General features: G+C 35.0%; 1 protein-coding gene across 1 annotated transcript; it reads left to right on the forward strand.

Annotated features, from left to right (window-relative positions):
* Positions 1-1,358: 1,358 nt before the first annotated feature.
* On the forward strand, positions 1,359-2,032 carry LOC116167547 (piggyBac transposable element-derived protein 2-like). The gene is made up of 2 exons (XM_031482933.1): positions 1,359-1,589; positions 1,638-2,032. The coding sequence occupies exons 1-2, from the start codon at positions 1,370-1,372 to the stop codon at positions 2,027-2,029; spliced, it is 612 nt and encodes a 203-aa protein (XP_031338793.1). The 5' UTR covers positions 1,359-1,369; the 3' UTR covers positions 2,030-2,032.
* Positions 2,033-20,764: the final 18,732 nt, after the last annotated feature.

Below are 20,764 nucleotides of genomic sequence, written 5' to 3' on the forward strand. Positions count from 1 at the left end.
ACTTGTTCATTTTCTAACTTCTATTTCAGAATAGGTAAAAGATGGACGCAATGAGTAAGAGAGAGATAGACGCAGTGAGTAAGAGAGAAAGATAGAAAAAATTTCAAATTTCCCGCCTTTGGCGGCCATTTTATTTTTCCGCCATTTTGTTTTCAATTAGAGTTACCTGTGTGTGTAATTATTACATATGTGTAATTATTCTTGATTATACGATCAATTTAAATTAATCGATAAATTAATTAGATCAATCAAACCGCGAATTAAATTAATCGGACCGCGGATTAAATTAAATAAGCCGCGAATCAAATTAATTAGAGGAAATTCCGAGAAATCAAACCGCTAATTAAATTGATTAAGCCGCGAATCAAAGTAATCAAACAGAAATTCCGGGAAATCAAACCGCGAATTAAATTAATTAGATCAATCAAACCACAAATTAAATTAATCCACAGTAATCAATTTAATTGATGACGTCATCAATCAAATCAAATGCCAATAAAGACCAAAATCCTACAAAATTTTAATTAATTAAACCCAAATTCCAAGAAATTAATCAAATTTCCCCGAAAAAACCACCCGCCCACGTGGCGAACCCGCGAATCAATTTAATTGACCTTGATTGACCCGCGAATAAAATCCAAGATGGCGGCAAAGTGTCAGGTTCTACTTTTGTGGTTCATATTTGTACCACTTGCATTTACGGGCTACATTTCTACAAAAACGCCATTAACGTTCGACCTTATGGTCCTTACCTGCTCAGTAAACGGTTATTGGCACATACTTATACCACATTTGGGAGGTGCTGCCGTCTAGTGCAATAAACCTGTAGTAGGCTCAATATGTGGTACAATATGTGAACCAGTGCGCGTTCTGTCAACAAATTTTAGCGGGAAGGTGTTTTTTTTAATAGTTTGGATCTAAATAGTGGAATAGTGACAATAAAAGCTATGTACATATGAGCCAAATACTTTACCAGTTAGTTTTTCGGATTATATCTAGAATGTATCTGCTTTATCTAGAATAGTTTGTATAAACTGTATTTTAGGTTATATTTCTCATAAATTTGCTGGATATAAAATAGTCACAAGCTTCGTATTATAAATGTTTCAAAATTCAGATCAGTGGTGTACCTCCCAATAGAGACACTGTGAGAATAAACCTTGAGTTGGATTGGCAATTTATCTATTGGCTTAGATAATATTTCGTGAAAAAAAATGTGGTACAAATATGTACCTCTGTGAACTAACTGAAAATTTGTTAATGATTTTTTCTTGCAAATTTGTCTACTATATTCGCGTATTTTAGTAATAATATAATATGGTACTTACATTTATTAGTTGTGAATTTATACCAGTTAATTAATTTTTAGATGGACACGAAAAAGTTTTATAATTTATCAAATCCTCGAGATGTTGAATTTTTGCTCTCTACAATCAACGACGATATGGCTGTAGACTCTGATGTTGGAGGTGATGATGATGCTGACGATAATATTCCTTCGTCCAGATGTTCAATTGCTCCAAGTACTTCAACTTCATTCAGCAATCAATTTGAAGACAGTGATAATGAAGATAGTGAGTCAAGTGAAGGTTGTCTTTCTGCTGATGATGAAACTTTTGATTGGCAAAAAATTTCAGCAAAACCGCCCATGTTTCAAGGAAGTACATTTGACAGACCTTTCGGAATATCTAAGAAAGCCCAGTTTGATATTACAAGTCCACTAAGCATTTTCCTCAATGTAATGACAAATTTATTCCTGCAGTATATTGTTGACCAGTCTAACTTGTACGCCATACAAAGAGGTACAGTGTTAGGATTGACATTAGATGAATTGAAAGCCTACTTAGGTATACTAATAATAATGGGTTTTCATACACTTCCCAGCATTAGACATTACTGGAGTAAGGAAAGTAATTTTGGTGTTCAACGTGTTCAAAGCATCATGACTCTAAAACGGTTTTTAAAGATAACCCGTATGCTGCATCTAAATGATAATGAAACCATGGCAAAAAAAAGAAAACGGGTATGATAAATTACACAAAATACGACCTTTTTTGGATTATGTGGACAAAAGGTTCAAAATCATTTTTAATCCATCAAGATATCTCTCCATAGATGAATCTATGGTCAAGTTCAAGGGCCGCAGTACTCTGAAACAGTACATGCCCATGAAACCCATCAAACGGGGTTTCAAAGTTTGGGTAGTAGCATGTGCTGTTACAGGGTACTGCTTGGGAATTGCCGTATACGAAGGAGCAGAACCAAATGTTGATAAAGGTACATCTCTTGGTGAGAGAGTTATAAACAAATTATCAGCTTTTGTAGAAGGTTTTGGTTACTGCCTTTTCTTTGATAATTTTTTTTCATCTATAATAATGGCCAGAAAACTTTTGCGCAAGAACTTTTTCATTTGTGCAACTATACGACAAACAAGAAAATTTTTTCCTAAGGAATGTTTGAAAGCAGATAAGAGTATGAAAAGTGGAGAATGTGATGGAGTTATTGACGGGAATGTTGCCGTTTCCAAATGGAAAGATCGAGGTAAAAAATGTGTCAGTGTCCTTAGCACAATACACAACCCACTCAAAACTGCCAAAGTACTAAGAACACAGAAGACGGGAAATAGGGAACTAGTGAATTGTCCAGAATCTGTGGCAGACTACAACAAGTATATGGGTGGAGTGGACCATTTCGACCAATTATTATCTGGATATAGTATCTCATGGAAAAGTAGACGGTGGTGGTTAAGAATTTTTTACTACTGCATGGATTCTTGCATCGTAAATCGTAAAACAACCTTGTCACAGACAGCCAGAAATAAAGTAAAACCAATGACCCACCTAAACTTCAGATCCTATTTGGCATCTGAACTTATAGGAACATTTTGTAGCAGAATCAAACCAGGCCCAAATTCTTATCTGGACGTTCAAAGAAAAGAAACAATCCACAAGGAAGGCCTAAATTATATAACGCTCAGAGATTGACCAATGTTGGAAAACATCTTCCCATGCAAGGATCGCGTCGACGCTGCTGTCACTACAACACTCGAAAACAGCAGCAAAGATCCAACATAATTTGTTCTGATTGTAATGTTGCATTATGTCTAAAATGTTTTATTCCTTTTCATACGAATTGACTTATTCAGTTTATATTTTAGTTCTTTATTACCCAAATCGCCATTTTTAGTAACCATTTACAACTGCTAAGAACTTTGTTTAGTTTTTTAAGTACAAATATGTATTGAGTTCTATTTTATAAATAATAAATAGTTTTTCTACTAGTTATTGTCATTAACAAAGAGGTGGTTCATATTTGTACCACCACTCAACACGCACTGTAATTTTTTTTCAGGAACGTTCTTTGGTAAGTATTTGTACCACCCTATTTTTCAAAAACTAATTGAAAATTTGACTTATGTAAGATATATTTAGTTATAGGAACACCTACCTGTGAATATTAAAAAATACATAAAGAAATAAAACAACCCCTTGAGTTCTGCCCAAAGGAAGTCATTCACCGCATTACCGAAACAGGTTTGGTCCGGAAAATGCATTTTTTGTAAGAGTGAGTTACGGTACTTAGGCTATGTAGTCAATGCTCAATGTTTATTGGTTGTTTAGTCATATTTTGATAGATATTTATATTTATGTTTAATGTTAAAAAGGCAAGCACGAATAGTTGTAATAGTAGGCTTGTAATGTTATGTCAGTTTGAAATTAAAAATAAAATACTCAAAAACGCTTGAGTTCAACATTGGTAGACCCAGGCAAAGTGGGAGCCATACTGCAGATTACAGTTCCGACAACAGTCCCTGAAGAATGACCGACATGAGTTCTTGGTGCAGACGTTTCAAAACAAACTTTTCTTCACTCATTTTCCCTCTCGCGGGCTTACTAAAGAAGAACTTCAAGTTTAACTGGACTGCCGGCTGCGAAAATGCGTTCATCATGTTGTCAATGGGGGGATTATGGTTTCTTAGGATATTTTGTAAGGTTGGATATGATTTTGAAGTGAAGTAATATCCTAAGAAACCATACTCCCCCCACTGACAACAAAGATAAATCAGGTGTTTATAAAATTAACTGCGACAACTGTGAAGAGTATTATATAGGCATGACATGCCGTACATTAAAAACACGATTCAAAGAACACCAAAAGAACAACCCAAAATCCACCATTGGTTCACACACGATTGAATGCAAACCCAAAGTTAGTTTCGACAACACCACATTAGTACACCAAAACAACAATTTTAAAAAACTGATAATCCTAGAACAACTAGAAATAGAGAAAGGAAGACTTCAATCAAACTACTATTTTAAATGAAATCACTAATTTCACAGAAAATCACATATACAAGTTCCTACCACCATTCTCATACCCATGCCCCATAAAATAGATCATTCCTACTACGCCACTGACAATCCACTATCTCTGTTACAGCACGACACTGCCTAAATATTACAATACTCACCTTTCTACAGAACCTCAATTTAGCTAAACTCGTGTTTCCTGTCACATATTTTCCTTCCATTTCCATGTATTTCACTACAATTGTAAGAATAAATTAAATCTCTTTGCTGGTACACTTACTAATAATGTATTTAATTTCAGACGCACTTCGTTGTACTTATAACAAATGCAAAAATATCCATATTCTTATCCCAATTTTATTATATGACGGTAATTATAAATTATTTCAAAATTACATTATACAATTAGAGGTGTTTTAGCTATGCCTGATGATTACCATTTAGGCCGAAATCGATCGCATAACAGCAACGATAAATTCATTGAATTTCGACCAACATACTGGTTAGACTCCATCCACCCATTGGCTGTCGCTGCGTACGTAGTTCCAGGACAGTATTTACCCTCAGGAGCAACCCATCCATCCCAAATATTTTTCCCTTCGTATATTATTAAGAGGGGAGCTTTATGTTCCGCGGGGTTTGCGACCATTAGAACAGTAATGTTGCCCCTTCCGGATCCTACTATGGTTCTTGAAGAAGATTCATCCACGTTTCATATGAATTGTGGTTTATTTTAACCAGTCTATCGTTTAGTTTTGTACTTAATGTAAAAGCGCGCAGTTTGCGCCACACTACTAAACGCGATCTAGTAAGGATGATCGTGTCACATTACGAACGGTCCTAAAATAACTGGAAGGTATGTTTACACGTTCGATATGTAATTAGTCGTATAAACCAGAGTAATCCGAAGTTAATTTCGTTAATTAACACGTTATCGCTCAAACAACTATATGTAATTTATAACAGTGCATAAAATCCAGGGGGATTAGCAGCACGATTAAAAAAAAAGTTCTTAAAATACTTACCGAACTGATTTGAATTCTACTTGTGGTAACTTTTAACTCTAAAAACTTAAATTGGAAAGTTTGCTAAAGTGTGTTTGATCTTTCAGAAACGTATATTGGCAATTAGGAAATTTGAACTCCAAAAGGTGAAATATCATATCTGAATACTAAAAGTTGTAAGTGACCACAAAGCAATTCTGAGGCATACCTTAGTAGTCAGATTATTAAGGACTTTATTGCGACGCAAATTCAATTTCTCAACGTACATAATGGAGAAAATTAATATGCAACATTCACATGTTGTGTAGTGCAACAGCTTAGTAATAACGTACACTGAAATCTGGTTAAGAATTCCCTGCACAGTATTATTGTTTCATGCTCTCATTTTCAATTTAATCCCTGAACTTCTAACAGCAGTATCAACAAAATTATTAATCGCAATAATAAATTTGATGTAAACTGACCTCAACTTCAAAGTTAACGTTATAGCACATTTTTCAGTATAATAGGGTTTTTAATCAAATCTGACAAAAACACGTCATCTGCAGACAGGGAGATCAACAAAGTACGTAAAAAAGTAATTAAAATCTGTCACATATTCGGAATACAATAAAAGCATTGTGTAATATTTGATCTAGATTAAGTACCTATCCTTTAACAAAATTTATCCTTTTGAATTACCAATGATTTTTTTTAATGAGGATACTTCAAGTGAAAATCATTCAAGCGTTGCCACTTTGAATTACTTACAATACTTTTTTTTTTGGAATCTGTATTAAATCTATGGTTTTACGCAAACCGTTACCTAAAAGAATTCCGACTCCCATTAATGATTTAAATGTGAAAATGTGCATACCAACATAGTTTTTCATCATCTATGGAAACCTGCATGAAGATCAATGTCGCATGATACCACATTTTCACTTATAATTGCACAAGAGGTTTGTATTTTACCGAGTAATTGGGTTGTTTAGGTAATGAAAATCTGTTGCCTAGCAATTAGACGAGAAAAACTGTTAACTAATAAAAATGCGACACCGAAGGTTACCAGCACACAGAAACCAGACAAGGTAGTTGCACGAAAAGGAGCTTGAAATCCTTCTGGGTGGATGAAAGAACCACATTTTGTCGAATTTATAAAGCATTTCATCCAGTTCACAAAGTGTTCCAGGGACAAACCAGTGTTATTGTTACTCGATAACCATAGCTCCCACTTATCCATAACTGCACTAAACTTATGTAGAGAAAATGAAGTTACAATGTTGTCGTTCCCGCCATACACCTCCCATAAGCTGCAACCGCTAGACTAAGGTGTATTTTGCCCGTTCAAAAAGTACCTTAGTAGTGTCTCAGATGCTTGGATTACCAAAAATCCAGGCAAAAGTATGTCTTTTATGACATTCCAGGAATTGTTAAAGAGGCTTAGCCATTGGTAACAACTCCCAAAAATGTTTTTTTTTAAATAAATCAATATTTCAGTTTATCATTTGATTTTTATTATGCAGTTATTATGAGCCAACGTACCCCATGTGGTGCGTCAACCGACCCCATCTACGGGATAAGTAGGCGCAGTCAGCTGTCAATGTTTAATTTTTTGTCGTCATTTCTGTTAACAAACTTATCAGTTGAGGTAGCACAGTTGTAGACAAGGTTTCAAACTATTACTACATCGGAGTAAAATGTAGAGTCCGCTCACTTTGAAGGCTCAAATCTCAAAATCGCTGGAGCCGATATTAATGAAATTTTTGGAACGTATCAATTGGTAAGTTGTTGTTAACATACGTAAATTGTAAATTTTGGCTGCCAGGACATTTTACGTTATCGAATTTTCCTCACAAAAAAGTACTCTAAAATGCGTGATTTGTCGCGATGCTCAACTGTACAGGTCCATAAATAGTTTATTTTTCCACGAAAATTCATACATTTCGGGTATTACATAACCCAATTCTTGCTGTAGCTATTGTAGAAAAAATTATGGAAATATCTTGTTCCCTTTTTGCGTAATTAGCGGAAAAGCAAAAACATTGCAACGCAGCTATTATTGAAGGAAACGACTTCATTCTTTTTTTATAAGATGAATAAAATAGCAAACGTCATAAATGCGTACATATTGTCTGAAAACAACTTGTGGATGTTTGTTTTTGTGTAAATTAGCCAATACTCTACGTACGAAACAAGATGAATAATAACCCGCGGGTTTCATGTGTGATGTGCGGCAAACATAATAACAATTTCATGCATATATTACTTAACCGTGTACTTAGCGTGTGTGCCGCTTTATACGAAACATTGCTGCAAGGTACAACTTTGCGATTAAATGACCTTCCCCTCAACACCGCTCGAGGTGTTGCGTTTATCTCTTTCTCTCAAAATATATTAATTCCTGCAGCCCTTAACATTTTTTTGTCATTGATTCTATTCCGTGATCATATCATTTGTAATTGTCCTTTATCGATATGAACAAAACTTTTTAAAGTGTAACTTATAATAAGCGAATAAACGCGCCTGTCTTTTATCGCTGTAACGTTTGCGTAATTATACAGAAATGCATAAAAATGTATCGACGTATAGTTAAAGGTGTATTCTATCACATACGTAAACATTATCCCATTTGAGTGAATACTTTTTTTGTAATTAAATCCTAAAGTTCCGAGTTCGTATACTTTCATTGAAAAAGCGCGCTTTCCCGTACATATTTCACTATCACATTTTCCCAAATTTAACAAGAAATATGACATTACGTACGGATACGTAGCAATAGTTGACGATTATATTACGCTTTATTTGATAAAAATCGGTTAGGTAGTTTTTTTTTTATAACCGTTTAAAGCCAGCGGACTCTACATTTTACTCCGATAGTATGTGTTAACAAATATTTTTTATCCTATACAAGGAGAAACTTACATTTTCTCGCCTGTGTGAGGACGCGAAAGAAGACAATTGCACGCATGGAGCGAGAAAATTCAATTTTGTCGGCTAGGCGAGAAAAAAAATACGCCTTATGTAAGCTAGATGGCGCGGTTGTAATAAAATGTCAAAGAAGTTATTTCTTTTTAATTAAATAAGAAACATAAAATCGTCAACACTGATTATTTAATAATTAAATTTACCCTATGTTCACTTTATTTTACTGAATTCAAGAATTTATTTAATTACCGCGAACCTATACCTATCAATGTTTCGTGAATTTGAATACTTTCCCAATATCACGTGACCAATTCAAACGTTTCAAACTTAAGTCATAATCTCCCATTTACTTTCAATAACGAGCATCTGTGTCAATACATTTAACACCAAGATATACTTTGCACTGTAAGTAGAACACCGCTTATCCGCAATAAGTAGCATTTTAACATACGAGACTACCCCGAAGTTAAAATGTGTCCAGTGTGACTGTAAGGAATGAATAAATCTATTTATAAAACACATTTTTTTAAAATACAAGATCATCAAGGATTTAAAGTGTGCCCATTGCGCTTTCGTCGCCAAGCATAAATCCAGTCTTAAAAGCATCTAACATTTGACAAGACATGGATACTGCGAAGGATTTAAAATGTAACCGGTGTGATTTTGTCCCTGAAAACACACATTCAATTTTAAAACACATTTGTTAATACACAAGACCAGTAATAATTTCAAATGCGCCTGGTATTAATTACAACCCCTTAAATCCCGTTATTTTCTAAGGAAATAATCACGCGCCAGTGAAATGCCGGAAATGTCAACTCAGTTCGCACATGATCGGTATTCTCCACTTGCACCTCTGCTCTGTTGCACCGTGACTCCCTTCGGTGACTCCGCACTGTGCAATCGCAAGCGCGCTAGAATTTGAATTTGCGTTGAACTGTATTATAAGGGAAAGGGGTAAATCTACGAGTAAAAAATATACTCGTGGACCCACTTAGATTGCACCGTTTCGTAAAATTTTTTTCGCGTAGTCAGCAGGAAACGTGGAAATAAACAAAACAAACGCGTGCACGTTGACGCGTTAAAGCAAATCCAAATTCAAGCGCTTGCGGTCGGACGTTGTTGAGGGATTAATTTTAAATGTAAGTGTATAGGATAAAAAATATTGTGTGCACCACGGCACGAAAGTTGTTTTCCGGGCCTCAGGAAGTGGCCAGCCTCGGCTGCGCCTCGCCTGGCCATATCTTCCTTCGCCCCGGAAAACAACCACTTTCCCGCCTTGGTACACAAAGTACTATTTTCGTCGACCTCTCGATAACAATATAAATTACTCCTTAGTGACGAGTACAATGATGAAGCTTATTAATCGTTTAGCAACCATTAATGGTTAGCAACCAACCATTATACGTTAGCAACCATTAATCGTTAGCAACCACTTATACATAACAACCATTTTATTAAAGGAAAATGAGAATTATATAACAATTCACTTTCGGCAACAGCTGAGAACTTCCATCCACTTAACCATTTTAATCTCGGTTTTAATGTAGTGAGATCAGCAGCCAGTATGGTCGCCAAACGATCTCAGCAAAGCATATCCTGATGTATGTATGTGTAGCTCCTCGGATAAGGTATTGTTACTTTACCTTCAACATTGAGTATGTCGACCACAGGGATGAACATTTCCATATCTTTCACTGTTAATACACGTACCTACTTTAGTACAGTTGCAGAAGAATTAATTACATTCTAATTTCACATACCTTTTCAAGGTAAAATGTCAACATGACATTTTAGAAAATATCTCCTTTCAAATTCATTGTATTCCATCAATTGCTGAACTGATCGAAACCGTTCCAATAAGTTTCTTTTGATTTGAGTGGATATAATGTTAAAATCGTCTCCGCAGCAGAGCAAGCAACATAATCTTCCACTGCGATTACGAGGACTGGCGGTACAGCATAAAACAACACATTACTATAGCAACGACAATAGCTGTAATTTAGTGAAAAATTGTCGGAGCTCATAATTTCGTTTGTAATTTCTTGTAGTTGAATTTAAAATTACCTACCAGAGTGAAGTCGACGAAAAAATGTTGTATGCAATTCATGTATAAATCGGCGATTATTGGTTCGTTCGAATTTAGTCTAGGACTAAACATCTCACTCACCAATAAAACGCCTCATTTATACACTCATTGCATAAATAACTATTAAACTAAACCAGTCATAAAAAATGTTAAAGTAAAAAGTGCGCCAACGTGCCACCAGCAGCATCTGCTTGTTTTCGGACGTGTTAGGCGTGTTACTAAAATACGTCTCCTTCGCGATTTGACATACTATCGGAATTATCAATTGATTTTATTTTCGAAATGAAAATAAGACAAAACCCCAAACGAAGTAAAAAAAAATGCCCCCCCCCCCACTTTTTTTTACGGAAGTAGGGGAGAGTGTTGTACCTTGGGCCAATTTTTATTGAAATTTGTTTAAAATATTTATGGGTTCCTTTACAAAAACCATTGATGCGCACAACAGAAGATCATCCTTTTAACTAAGAATCACGAAGTATTGGTTAGTGTATTATTTTGAATTGCCTTTCGAGAATATTTTTGAAAGTTTTCGGACAGAGTGGCCAAAGGTACGACACAATGTTGTACCTTTGTTCCCATTATATTGTACCTATGGTTAGAAACAAATATTGTGTTCAATTCAGGATAAACGACACTGAAATAATGCAAATTGCATATTGAAATGCCAAAACCCTTGCTTCGATTTTTGTGAGCCTATAATGAAGTTAAGGTGCGTAACAAATACTGCTCCAACTGCAACTCTTGTTCAGGTGAAAAACCTTTTTAATTTCGTTCCGCGCACTATACACGAATGCAGTATTTTTTGAGTTCAAATGCATTTTAATATGATTAGCTAACGTTTCCCTAGAATTTTCTATATCTTCCACTGCTTTTCCAAAAGCGCGTATATCCACTTTGTCTCTCTTTTTTCCGGTTTGTCTTTGTAGAATTTTTTCTATAAAGAAGCTCAATGGTTATTTCAGCGGGGGCCCATGTGGCGCCGTTCAGTTAAAGCTGGACTGTGGTGCTAAGGGTCCCTGGTTCGAATCCGGGTTCGGCCATATTTGTACATGTATAGTGGGTTGGGTTGGTAGAGCAGCCTTGGCTGAAACCACTCACTCAAAAATAAAGGTAAAATAAAAAAATAAATAAAATAATTTAAAAGTAAAATGTGTTGTCTTGTTGTACCTATGACCATGACCAGAGGTACAACAAATTAAATTGCTCAAGGTACAACAACCTTTGCTTTTGCAAAAGTAAATTTATTTTTCGACATACCGATTTTTAGATTAATTTATAAAACTCAAGTTTAAATAGTAGACATAGTATATTTCTTACCTATGAAATATAGATGGAACCAGCTTACAACTTTGTCACACAGTTACTTTTTACTTTCCCGCTAATTAATTACTTTAGTTGCCGAAAATACAAGTCAAACTGACATGCAGCGCCGTTATATTTATGACGTATAACTAATGAAGCGATCTCTACTGCCCTGATAAGTAAGAACACAGTAACTGAAAAAAATTCGAAACCGAGATTGATATGTTTGTATACTAAACGGACGTCGCTGAGTGTGAATCAATTGTTAAAAATGCAGTATCTGCAGTAGTTTTCAAGATTTTCATATAAAATGTAATGCAGTATCTGCAAATTTGCTTGAATTAATTTGTAGAAACGTACTATCTACAAGTTAATAAGTAAACGACGATGTATTACAATGTGAAATTGTTTTTTACTAAATAAACATTATTATTATTATTATTATAAAAACGTAGTATGTGCAAGTAGATACTGCGTTCTTGATTATTATTCGTCAGTTACTGCATTTTCTTCTATGATTCATGCAGATTACTCATAGGTATCTTAAATTATGGCCACTTACTGTGCTAGACTGCATTCTCAATTTGCACGTGCGTTTTGATTATTTAACAGTAGAAGCTCTATATAGTCCTATTCTACATAAATGAAAAATAGTGATTAAACTTAATCGAAAATTTCCGCTTTTAGTGGCATACAAATGTTAGTAGTATCACAGTTCATTTGTGACTTGTAAGGATTTAACCCAAAGTGCAATGAAACGCGCGCGAAAAATTGTGGATATGGCGTTGACAACAGCAAGTACGGTAGGAATCGCCGCCACAAGTTCCTATGAAGAAGTTACTTCTAATGAACCTTGTGCAAACGATGCGTACGCCAATATTATTAATGAAATATTTGAATCCCATGACCCAATAATATTTATGGATAATGAAATTCAAGGTAGGTTTATTACTATTTTTGCGCACATAAATATGTACTATAACATCTTTTTCTCGAAAGAAACTAATGACAACGTTATAATAGAGGAGACTCTAGTACCGTTTGAAGGGCAGATCGATGGGCATTTGAATAATCAAAATGCAGACGGAAAAGACGACGACCCAAAAGAACAAGAAAGCATGGATGGTAAGTAGACTCATATTGTAAAATTTTCGCTTTATGCTGTTTTTTGTGGTATAGAAGTAACAAAAAAGGGAAGTAAAAGAAAGAGAAAGCCGAAAGTTTCAAAACAGGTGAGGTTAGAAGAAAAGAAGCAGAAACTAGCAGAAAATCATTTCGTAAAAGAAGGATGTGACAGTTCAAAGTGTAAACTAAAATGCCATGAAAACATATCAGATCTGCATAGAAAAACAATTAATATTGAATATTGGCAGCTCGATTGGATTCAACAGCGTTCCTTTATCTTGGCGCAGTGTTCTAGAGAAGACGTTAAAAGAAGAACTTTAAAAGACGATTCCTCTCAGCGAAGTATGACAGTAAAGTATTATTTACACAATGAGACCGGCAAAAAAATTAACGTGTGCAAAATATTTTTTCTTACAACGCTGGGTTACGCTAAAAAAAAACGATGGCGTTGTGTTTAGAGTACTTTCAAATGCAACAACAATTAAAGGAACCATCAGACCTGTTCCTGATAAACGTGGTCGTCAACCGTCTAATAAAAAGATAGATAGAGAAATAGTAGCTCAACACATCGAGTCATTTCATCCTACTATCTCTCATTACAGAAGGGAGCACCCTCCAAATGTTAGGTATTTGCCAAGCGACGTGAACATAGCCATTCATGCATAAAGACTTTCTTCAAAAACACCCCAATATAAATATGTCATATGATCTATATAGGAAAATATTAAAAGATATGCATATTAATTTCACTAAACTTGGTCATGAAGAATGTGAAAAGTGCGAGACTTTTGAACTTCACAATTCAGATCATCATAAGGATAATTTATGCGTTGAATGTGACATCTGTTGTTCCTGGTCTCAACACATTAATAAAGCCAAAGCAAGTAGAAATAAATATAAAGAAGATGCCGACACTGAATTTGATAAAGATACTCTATGTGTATCGGCAGATTTACAAAAAGTAATTATGTTACCTCGGATAAATACTTTTAAAAACGGCCTATCATGAGAGTTTTGTTCCAGTAGGGAAAAAGCAAAGAGATGTCAATGTTTTTTCAGTCATATGGCATAAAGCCATTTCAGGGCGCAACAAAGAAGATTTAACCAGTGCATTTTATGCGTTTTTTATGGAACACCGAGACAAAAAGGCAATTATTCTTTGGTTAGATAACTGTACGGCCCAGAATAAAAACTGGTGTCTCCCTATCGTTTTTTGTTTACATGGTGAACTTAAGTAAAGTGTTAACTGAGACAATAGAAGTAAATTATTTTGAAGCTGGCCACACTTTTATGAGTGCGGACAGCTTTCACCATCAGGTTGAGAAATCGTTGAAATACCAAAAAAAGAGATTTTAAAGATAATTTTATTTTATTTATCAAATTTTGTAGTTACTACGTTTTTGCTTAAAAATTATCTTTGAAAGTAACATTCCAATTTACAGTATGTGCAATTAAATCATCAAACAATAAAGAAATTTTATGTTAACGAGTTTTTTTCAAAAATGTTACCAAAAATCCCCCAAATGACGCTAAACAATCCAAACAAATCTTTAAGGCATAAATAGGTCACCCTCCCATTTTTCAACAGACGGTTACTCAAAACTGACAATTTGCAGATACTGCTTTCTTAATTATGACGGCAGTCTAGTACCCGGCAGCTAAAGTTTGATGTAGAAATGCTTACTATTACATTACAGACAACGATGTTGTGGACATTGGCCTGAGGTACATGCGCCCAGAGGTACAACACTCTCCCCTACATGTTTTGAAGCACCAGGAATTCGAATTAAACAAAATCTCGATGATGTCGGTGTGTTAGTCTGTCTCTCCGTCCGTCTATACTCTTATTTCCGGCTAAACGCTTGAACCGATTGGAACCAAATTACTTCATTTTTTCGTTTATATCGCTAAAAGACCATCTTTGACATGAATTATCTCCTTAAGGGTATCCATTTTCCTTCTGAAATAGAAATAATTCCATCAAGTCACAGAGTTTTAATGCACAAATAAGCCCATGTATCAGTATTAGATTGGCTACTTCATGGACCCCTGGTTTAAGCTGCTCGTATACATACAAAGATTGAAAAATAGATATATCATGCGACCGGTCAGTTTTATTCACCTATCTATGTGTCTCACTTTGGTCAATGGCAAGAAGCACGAGAATAGATCCACCTAACATTCCGATTCTTTTCTTATATTCGCAAACCACGTTTAATTTGTACCACTTCCCCGAAATACAGTGCCAATCAAGATTATGTCTACTATGCTTCGACAAACAATACTAAAATTTGTGCACACAATGAATCGGTTAATTCCAGCGACTATGAAGTTATTTCCTTCCTATGCGTATACACCATCCCATTATGTAGAATATTAGTCACAGATAAATGAAGCCTAATGAATGATGTTAATAGTGGAGGTACCTATTAATTCCCTAGAGTTTCTAATAAACTCGAAAGCGAATGAAGCAATACATAATGTAGAGGAGAGTAGTTCTAAATCGATAAGTTGTTGAAGATGAATTAGCAGAGTAAACCCCTGTCCAACGTATCTCAAGTGTGAAAGCGAAATGTGGTTTATTCTACGATTTCAAATTAATTTCTTGAAAGATTAGCAGCGCGGGTGTTCGATGGTACGGTGTAAATAGTATACTCCACTGAAGGGCGGTTTTGCACGGTAGGTACCTGTAACTCTATCCGACTAAGATTATCAGATAAGTTTAACCGACACATAGAAATATAACTATTTTAAAATGTCAGATAATTAACTATGCACCGAATAAATGGCTATTCAATTATTTTCGATTTTTAATTAAATAAATTTCTGAAATTTTTATTGAAATACGAAGTAGAAAGTCTACAATTTCAAACTGGAAGATAATGTAGCGAATATTCGAAATTTCGATAGATACCGAGGCGCCATGAAAGATTCGTCATCGGCGATAAGAAACAAAGGCGAATGTGACGCATTATTTCCGGGAAATATGACGTGTTTGTTTTAGAACATTCGGAAGCGTTCGGGAGCACTCAAAGAACATTCTAGAAATATTATTTGCTATATAATCGAATTGTGTTTAGAGCTAGTTCCAACATAGATGCGCTTGTGTTATGTTATAAATTGTACGTGCTAAACTATAATTGTTATAAATTAATCAATTTAAAGACAGTTCTGGATGTATTGTTAATTAATTGTAAATAAATAAATAAAAAATTCCAATTCGTGGTAATACTCATTAAGTGGATATTGGTAAAAGTTAACATTGTAAATCATTATCAGATGAAAATTGGCAACACCGACTCGCCACTGTCATTGGCACTTATACACTGTGTCCAAGATAAGGATGTCTATCATTGGGATCTTCGAAACGATAGAAGATATGACGATGGTCAAATTAGAGAAAAGATGCGCAACTAAAAATTTATTATCATCCTTTAAAGAAAACTGTTGACATTGACGCTCATCATTTTCGAGAAGAGTGTTTTCATTTCAAGAATTACCTTGAAATAACTGATGAAGACAAAAAATTTGAAGAAAACATCCTCATTCTTGAATGAACATGATTTGGATCAAGTGTTCCCAAACGTCTGTATTGCCTTCAGAATATTTTTGTGCCTGGCTATTACCAATTGTTCTGCTGAACGTTCCTTTTCGGTTCTCAAAAGAATAAAAAATTATTTAAGATCAACAATGGGGGAAATAACGGCTGTTACGACCCCTCTTTGCAAAACGTACACCAATGACAAGATACGCGCACCATCCCACGCGCAAACACAAGTAACAGCAACAGGTGCTCGCGCACCTGTTTCAACCCCAACGGCAGACACCCCCACACGCGTCACGCGCAGTAGCCAACAGAGACTGCTGCCTCCAGCTGTGCCAGCGCGACCGCCGGTTCTCTCGTGTTCGGATTCTAACGTGTGTTATACATATTTAGTGATAAGGCGTAGGATAGTTGTATATATATTTCTCATAGTGTGCAATAAACTTTGTTTCCACTTGTACGTTGTATATTCGGGCTACCGACGCCGTCAGCACCTCCACCCCCGCAACACGGCTAAATTCACTAGCTACATTAAGTAATGAATCGGCATTGGTAGAGCATATAAGTTTTGACGACATTATTTATGAGTTTAAAAATTAACAAGTGCCACTTATTTAGAATACATAGGTTATACTTACATACAGGGTGGTGACTTGCGTCACGCATCATAGGGATTTCAATGTAAAATTCATAACATGCCATTATTGGCTCCCCAAATTCCTTTAGAGCAAAAATGTATTAAGGTTTTTTGTAGAAAAAATTTTTTTACGTCAATCAACTGTATAGTTTTCAATTTTTTGCATAATAAAGACGGAAAATTGGAAAAATAAGACCCCATCTTTTTCAATAATCTGTGATGCCATGGAATTTTATAATACAAAAACTACGCCAATATCCGTCATGCCATGGAATGTCTGCTATAAAACAAATCAAATTCTATCAAAAAGTATTATATTTAGAACAGCGAATTCAACAGAAAGAAAGACCAAATTACTAAAAACGGTTTCCTAATATAACAATTTACAATAAATGTTCGAATAAGTCACCATTAACTGCAATACAGTAACCAAGTCGATCATAAAATCCATTTCGAACTGCTGCTAATTGATAACTGGATATCTTTTTGTTTTAGAAAATTCCATGGCATCGCAGATTATTGAAAAAGATGCGGGTTTTATTTTCCAATTTTCCGTCTTTATTATGCAAAAAATTGAAAACTAATACGGTTGATTGACGTAAAAAATTTTTTTCTACAAAAAACCTTAATACATTTTTGCTCTAAAATAATTTGGGGAGCCAATAATCGCATGTTATGAATTTTACATTGAAATCCCTATGATGCGTTACGCAAGTCACCACCCTGTATAGATATTACATACAGTTTCGTTTTTTGGTACATTTAGAAAAATAAAATAAAATCGCTAAAATAATTGTGTATACCTAAGTGTCGTTAATTGCGAGTGAAGCGATCGAAAAAATTTTCCCCCTATTTGATAAGCTCGAAATAGGCGGCAAATTGCATCTGGCGTAGAGCGCAAAATGTGTAAATCCGCCGCTGCGCCCACCAAGAATGCACTATGTCAACATGTGAAGCGAGCTACTCTGCAAGGTAAGATTTGGATGCATTTTTTTGAGACCGACCCCACGCCTCCACCACCTGAACAATGGGGTTGGAAAAAATCTGGACAGTGATTTACCAGTGTGGTTAACCATTCCCGAGGCCTCAAAAAGTTGGGAAGAACTGTACTCTTGTCTGCAAGAAACGGTGCTGTTCGTGCATCTTTGTAACAAAAGGACTACTGTGTATCCTGTTATGCTTATATAAGGGCCGCTGTTCTCGAAATGATTTCATTACATTCCCGTACTCAGTCGTATAAGTGTTATATTTTGCAATTTTAGAGGCGGAAGTTGGAAAAACTCCGTTAAAAGTTCTTTTAAGAGTTATAAGAGTTCTTTAAAAGAGTTATTTTAATCCTTAAAGACCGCCATATTGAAACAGCTGCATCGAGTTCGACCATTGACGAGCTGGACCGAGATATTGCGCGTAATGGACCACACTTAAATCCCTATAGCAACTACGGAGCTTAGACTGGAAACAACTCTACACGAACATGTTCACAATAGATGGTAGTTTGAATGAAAAAATATGTTTGCAAGATTACGTGTATAATCTGTCCATTTTACGTGATAAAATCTTAATTTTTCCGAAAATTGTAAAACAACTCTCCACTTTAGATCAAAATATCTCGTAAACTATTAATCGCACACAAAAAATTAATGTATAAAAAAATGTGTACAATTTAACTCGCTGTCCATAAATGAATAATAATAATAATAATAATAATGTTTATTGTTGTTCAACAGACTCATAATCCATATATGAACAATCGCAAAAAAAGATAAATAAATCATTAAGCGCATACTGCATTATTAAAACTATATTGCAATAGGTAATTTTAACTAGTGAAATAAATAAATACCTTTGACATTTAAGTTCTAAACTAAAAATAGAATATTGATAAAAAGAGAATTAAAAAAAATAAATAAAGTAAAGAAAATGAAGCAAAATAGGATGATGACACTCTTTTAAGATAGAAAGCACAAACCAAAATTACAAATTTCTGTTAACCGTAAACAAAGCTTAAAACATTGCATAATGAATTGTAATGAATGTCACAGTTCTGGCAAATCTTATTATAATTACTGGACATTATTAAGGAGGGAGTTCTGCGAAGGAGATTGGATTTGGGAGTAGGATATGTGAAGGTTTTTAAGTGCCTAGTAGAATGCTTTGGAATGGTAAAGGATAGCTTGTGAAGTAAGTAGGGACAATCTAAATGACTGTTGGTTAGTTTGTAAAGGAACTTAATGCTATTCGCGACTCGTCTTTGTTCCATTGGATAGGTGTTAAAACGTGCTAACATCGTGTCCTGAGGAACACCACGTTGTGGATATTCACCATCAATTTTGAAAATAATGAATTTTAAAAATCTTCGTTGAATACTCTCAATGTCGTTTTTAGATGTTTTGTATAGTGGATACCATACTAGGTCGCAGTACTCAAGCTTCGAGCGAACCAAGGAGTTATACAAACGAAATAATAAGTTGATGTTTTTAAACTGCTTAGTATTCCTTATGATGAAGCCCAGAGTTTTCATCGCTGAGGAGCAAATTAGGTGTATGTGCTCCTTAAAGCCGAGACGGAAATCAAATGTGATGCCAAGATCTTTAATAGTATTAATGCGGCTAAGGCCAACTGTCTCTATATGATAATCATATAGTATAGGTTTTCTCTTTCTTGTAAATGACAACACCTTACATTTATTTATATTCAGCTTGAGTTTATTTGAGCACCACGCAGTTAAGTTGTTGATATTTGTTTGTAAACGTAAACAATCATCGGTGGAAGCTATTTTTGCAAAGATTTTGAGATCATCCGCAAAAATAAGGTAATTACAGGAAAAACAATTCGAGATATCGTTTATAAACATTAAAAACATAAGTGGGCCCAGATTTTGAACCCTGAGGCACACCTGACGTTACTTTCAAACATTTGTGAGCTGAAACCATTGTATGTAACAAACTGAAAACGATCATTAAGATAAGTGCGAAAAAATGATATTAATTGACAACTAAAACCAAAGCATTTTAGTTTATGTAACAGTATTGCATGGTCTATGGAGTCGAACGCCTTGGAAAAGTCGGCATACATAACGTCAACTTGGCCTGAGTTATCCAAGGTGTACGTGCAAAATTCAGTGAAAGATGCCAAATTTGTTAGTGTGGACCTCTTTTTCATAAATCCATGTTGGTGAGGAGAAATTATTCTTTGAACGGCAGGATAAATGTAATTAAATAATGCTATTTCAAATACTTTAGAAATACTGGACAAAATACTAATTGGCCTATAATTTGAGATTTCAGACAGGTCACCATTCTTGTGAATTGGAATAATTTTTGCAATTTTCCAAATCGTTGGAAAAGAGCAGCACGACAGCGACAGATTGAATATAACACAAAGAGGAGCAAGCAATACATTTTTCAAAAATTTTACAAGAAATGTTGGTATGTTATCATATCCGGTTGTTTGTTTGTTTTGTAAATGATCAATAGCAGAGGCTACCATTGATTCAGTTATGCGAGGCGCAGGAATAACGGGCCAATTATTAAAATCTTCATTGTATACCAGCGTACCAGAAAAATTAGTGTACCCAGATGAAAAGCACCGCATGAATGCATTAACAATTTCCTTAGGATTGCTAAAACTAACGTCCATATAATTCATTTTACCTGGGATGCGGGATACTTTATTTTTAGATCTTACAAACGCCCAGAGTTGACGAGGGTCTTGATCAAGGGATGTTTCTATATCTTCAATATATTTCCTATACGCGACACGAATCTGTGACTTCGTCAGCTTACGTAGATTTTTGTAGTTATTTCTGTGGTGGGAGAGAAAAAGAGTTTAAGTCTCACATTT

Source organism: Photinus pyralis, unplaced genomic scaffold, assembly GCF_008802855.1.
Source record: "Photinus pyralis isolate 1611_PpyrPB1 unplaced genomic scaffold, Ppyr1.3 Ppyr1.4_LG1, whole genome shotgun sequence".
Lineage (NCBI taxonomy): Eukaryota > Metazoa > Arthropoda > Insecta > Coleoptera > Lampyridae > Photinus > Photinus pyralis.